The sequence below is a fragment of the Anopheles darlingi genome, chromosome 2, assembly GCF_943734745.1.
Source record: "Anopheles darlingi chromosome 2, idAnoDarlMG_H_01, whole genome shotgun sequence".
Lineage (NCBI taxonomy): Eukaryota > Metazoa > Arthropoda > Insecta > Diptera > Culicidae > Anopheles > Anopheles darlingi.
The window spans coordinates 82,901,153-82,906,152 of NC_064874.1; the positions used below are offsets into that span (position 1 = coordinate 82,901,153).

At 49.0% G+C, this 5,000-nt stretch overlaps 1 protein-coding gene across 1 annotated transcript in view; it reads right to left on the reverse strand.

Moving 5' to 3' along the window:
- Positions 1 to 5,000, reverse strand: part of LOC125960194 (neural cell adhesion molecule 1-like) — a 217,958-nt gene that overhangs the window by 16,166 nt on the left and 196,792 nt on the right. Inside the window, exons 8-9 of the mRNA XM_049693435.1 lie at positions 3,764 to 3,909; positions 269 to 413 (exon numbers count right to left, since the gene is read on the reverse strand). Coding sequence (XP_049549392.1) covers positions 269 to 413; positions 3,764 to 3,909 — 291 coding nt within the window. The remainder of the gene's footprint in view (positions 1 to 268; positions 414 to 3,763; positions 3,910 to 5,000) is intronic.

Genomic DNA, 5,000 nt, shown 5'->3' on the forward strand with positions numbered 1-5,000 from the left:
CGTTGCAGGGGGGGACGGGGTCCCGTGAAGTTTTGGGATTTATTCTTCGAGCAGAATATTCAAAGTTCTGTAAAGTTACCGACGACACGAGCCGCCGGTGTCCCTTCCTACCCTCGGTTCTCTCGGTGACTCATCAATCCCCTCGCCCCCTCCCTTTGGCACTCGGAAGCCGCTCACTCCCGGAGAGAGAGATCTCCGCGTACATCTTCCATTTTAGTGCTAGTTACAGCGGGTGCTCGGGGGCTCGGGAGCGCCATAGTATACTCACAGACAACTTCAATCTTCCAGGATGTTTCCAGGAACAGTCCGGTAACGTTCGGGTTCTCGGCGCGGCACGTTATCAGCTTGCCATCGTCCTCGGTCGTCGGTACGAAGCTCAGCTCTGACCGGGTCGTGTTGTTCAGTATCTCCTCCTGTTGGTGGAACGGGACACGGGAGATGGAAGGAGTAGCAGTAGAGGAGGTGAAAAAAAAACAGAAAAAGATAAAAACCATCAAACAACAGCTCGAGCAAAAAGCATAGACACACACACACACACACACACACACAGCCTAGCCTTGCCTAGCATTCCGTAGTCGGTACTATCTCTCAGAACAGCAACAGAGCCCTGCAGCAGCAGCCGTACCAGCACCAGCAGAAGCAGGAGTCTTTGGAGTTGAATTTTATGGCAAAAATCTGGTCTGGATGCTGGTTCCAGTTTCGGGACGGGACGGGACGGGATGGCGAATGCGAATGCAAAATGGTGATGTAACACGGGAAAATTTATGCTGGAATTGCAAATGAAAAACCGGGAGGTATTCGCATTTTGCGCTCGCCAAAACTTGGAGCGATGGAGAGGTGGATGCGATCTGTTCTTATTTTTTATGGAAAAGCTATCATAGTTCCTATACCAAACCGGCACAGTGAGTGGAAGTAACAATTTATGAATGTATTATTCTCTAGGGCGTTGCAGCATATTTTGATCCAAAACCCAACAGTTTTCCACGAACGCGAGTAGCGCAACTTTACTAGAAGCCGCAGCAGCAGCAGCAGCAGCAGGACGTTGCGCTTGATGCCAGAAATTAAAAACAACGAATTTACGTTCAAACCAGACAGCCCAGAAAGGGAAGGCTTGGTGAAGGTCGGCGTGTTAGTGTGAATGTTGCCGGTATTTATCGCAAATCAGCACCAGAGAGAGAGAGAGAGCATCATTGCATGTCGTCTGCACCAGTCTGGAATGGACGCACTCCACGAAGCTGATCATCCAGGCGAATGATTCCCTTCCGCGAAATACGAAGCAGCGAAATTTAAAGCGAACTGCACCGGACTGCCGCATGATAACCAGCAACACCACCACCAGCAGGGTGTGGACCTCCGGCCCCGCGGTCACATTACATCTGTACCGGAACCGGCGTACCGGTGGCGAGTTTTATCTCTACTTCGCGGGAGGTTTTTTTTTCTTCTTCACTACCGCTCGTAGAGGTGGGAAAATTAATTTTCAACAATAGTTCCGACACGCTGCTGCCGGAACTCCCGGAGCCCGGCGGAATTGTGAGCTTACCATTACAAGGCCCATGAAAAATGTGGCTAGGAAAACCATTGTCCGAACTGCCGGGGGCCGGGCGGGCGTTATGGTGTAACGAAGGGGCGAGGATTTTGCGGAAAATGGTCCAATTTAGCGAATTGCTGCTTCAAATAAACGGAATCGACGTGGATTGCTTTGCATTAGTGTCGCATGAATGTTTCATCGAGGCGAGGCGCTGCGCGGCGAGCTAGTGTTTGTTTAATTACAAGGATGAAAGAGAGTTCCGAAGATACCAGGAGAATTTCTTTCAGCAACTCAGTTATTCCAGTTATTTCAATTCAAGATGCGTTTCAATTTGTGGCACGGAACAGTACACTCAATAGAACTGTGGTATGTCCGGGCAGCTGGACGCTATTCAAATCCAAATCCAGGAAAAGGAAGCGTTGCGCTGACTCAGTGATCTGGACAATGGAATAATCAAATATTCCGCAACACATTCTTCACTAACAAGCGTGCTGTATCTGCAGTTCTATATTACTGTTGCCTTGCTCTACTTTAAAGTAGTTGAATGTATAAGCCGGCGAATAGAATATTGTATTCCGTTTCAGTTGGTAGCAAATGCAAGTTTTTAGGAACTCCACAAACTGGAAAGATTGTACCCCGTATATCACACATTCCAGAAGTGACTGTTTTTTTTTGTGTGGCATTATTCTCTGCTGTCTTCATCCAATCAATTGCGATCCCTATACGAGACATCTCAGTCTTTTATCTGGCAGTCGCATTGATAAGATAAAGTTAAACAGTACGAAGCAGTACAATTCCACATTGTTTCTCGCGTGAAAACTGAAAGGTAAACTTGTCTAAAACTCGGGAAAACAAAACTCATCCAATACCAGCCAGAAATTGTTGTGGCAGAAGAAGAGTTCGGATCCTCTCGGTACGTTCGATTGACGTACCGAACCTATTTCAACGCATACTACGCCCGGTCTCTGACAGCGAGCTGACGTGGAACAGTGGGCAGGAACAGTGTGTATGTACTTTTGTTTGTCAATTAAACAGCAGCAGGCTATGCTTTCGCGCAACCTCGAATCCCATCCCAGTGACAGTGACAGGAAACCCAAGAAGGAAAGAATTCCCTTCGGAACGGAACGGAAGGGAACCGCCACCGAGAACATCGGGACATGACATCGGGTGCAATAAAACTGCCAATAAAACTTCAAATGAAAAACTAACACGATTGCACGAGTGCAGCTGCAGTGTGCGGGCAGGGCATGTGTTATTGAATTCTGGGTCGATGCCCATGTCATCACCTCCGCCGCCAAACTCGTCTTCGTCTTCCCTTGTGCAATTGTTTGGGAGCCGTGCAATGTTCCGGAATTTCCGTTGGTTTCGCAATACGCAGTTCCCGTTCCCGGGGTGTAAGTTTGTGATTGCAAGATTCCACTGCATGTCAGCTGCTGCTGCTGTTGTTGTAAATCTAATTTCCTGTTACTTGACGGCACATGGATACGTTCGTTTTTCTTTACGGGCGAAACATATTCTTCTTTTTGGGGAACAGCGGGTATTGAATATTTGAGGAGATCTTCTACTAAGGTTTTGCTTTCAACTGTGGGGTTTTCGTTGAAGAAATTGAGTCTCGCTTTCGCTTGTGCACACCTTGTGCGGTGTGGTCACAACTAACCAAACCGGTGGCGTTCCTAGGGGGGGGCCTTGGGAAAATTTGTTCAATTGATACGGAGAAGAAGAATGGTCTGATTGTTTATTCATGGATGCATTTTTGTCCTCTTCCCCCGGGCAGGATTGCTTCTCGTGTGTGTCTTTGTGTTAGTCTGCGTGTGTGTGTGTGTGTTTGTGGAGGACGAAGCAACGAGGTACCGGCGCGACCGGCCAGTCGTTGCCGTCCATTTTCATAAATTCAATAAAACGCTCCATTCTTCGGCAAATGGAAGGTCCTGTGACCTCGTGGAGGGGGAGAAAGGCACAGTCTGAGACGGTGTTTTGGGTTGCCGGGACGACGACGATTGAACAAAAGGTGCCCTGTGGCCGTGCGCTGAGGCATAATGAACGATATTCCTTTCGGGCTCCATAACTCTACCATTCAACCGCAAATACTGCAGGGAACTGTGACTCTGCTCTATCGCTCTATGTCTGGCTGGCTGGTTGGCTGGCTGGTTGGCTAGGTATGGTGTGCTACCACACATACATACAAACACACACATACACACATCCACATACATACATACATACATTTATACTAACCTTGGCGCGCCGTAATTGTCGCTTTCCCTTGTACCAGGTTATAATCGCATTTGGCCTCGAACCGACGCTCTCGCAGCAGATTTCGTATCGCCGATCGGCTACTAATGGCGTCTGTGGGTTCATTATCTTCACACTCAATGGTTTCACTGCAAATTGTAAGGGTGGATAGAACAGAGAGAGAGAGAGAGAGAAAGAGAGAGAGAGAGTGAGAAATAAAGAGAGCGGGTGGCGCAAAAAGTGGGGTGGGCGCTGAACGGACATCAGCAGAGGTTCAATGGAAAGCCATAAATATCCCGGGATGCCGGATTGGAGCGGCAGAAGGAGGAGGAGGTGGAGGGGTTTTTTTTCGGGAGGAGATGAAAGCGAAGGTGCGCACGAGGAAAACGAGGGAAAATAACGACTGGCCACCATCACCACCACCACCACCACCACGGACAGGACAGGGAGTCTCTTGCATTGATTTTCTTCGACCATGAGCACCACCAGTCGATGCTGGCTTTGCTATTTGACCGGCGGCGTTTTCTTATGGCGAACATTTTCTCCTGGGAACTGCAGTTGCTGTTCGTTGGCGCTTGGGATAAGGATGCGATGCGCCGTTGGAGTGATCTCTCTCTGGAGTCGAACTCGAACGGCCCGAACGCCGACGGAGGCGTCATTTATTGATTAAAATGAAATATTGCGTCCGGTATGTCCGGAAAAGCTCTCCACTCCACGGCGTAGCGCGTGGTGAGGATTGAGGTGAGGTTATGGCCCGTCATGGCGTACGGGATGCCAAGCACCCCGAGCTTCACAAATCCGTGGCAAAAAAGGGTGAAAAATGACACGAAATGAATGGAAATTCGGAGAAAATCTGTTCGATCAAGATTCAGTAGAGTAGAGCTCTCGAGTAACTCGAAACCAGGACTCTGCTGCGGACCTGGATCGGATCCTATACCAACAACGACAACAACAAAAAAATGAGAAACGGTAAAAAAAAACGGGAATCCGGAATCCGTTGGACCGGGATAGAGAGAGAGAGAGAGAGATTATTATTATCTTCGGGCGTCCTCCTATCGACGAATTGCTTTCATCTTTCACCCAACGAGGAAGAGGTGTACTCGGGCTGGTGGAGCCAGCGGCAGGCGGGTTGACAGGCCGTCGTCGGTTTTCGGGATGTAAATGTGAGTCGCTTATCGTCTTTCATCTGAAGAGCTGAGGCAGGGGTCCGCATCGGCAATCCTGCGAGTAACCTTTACGT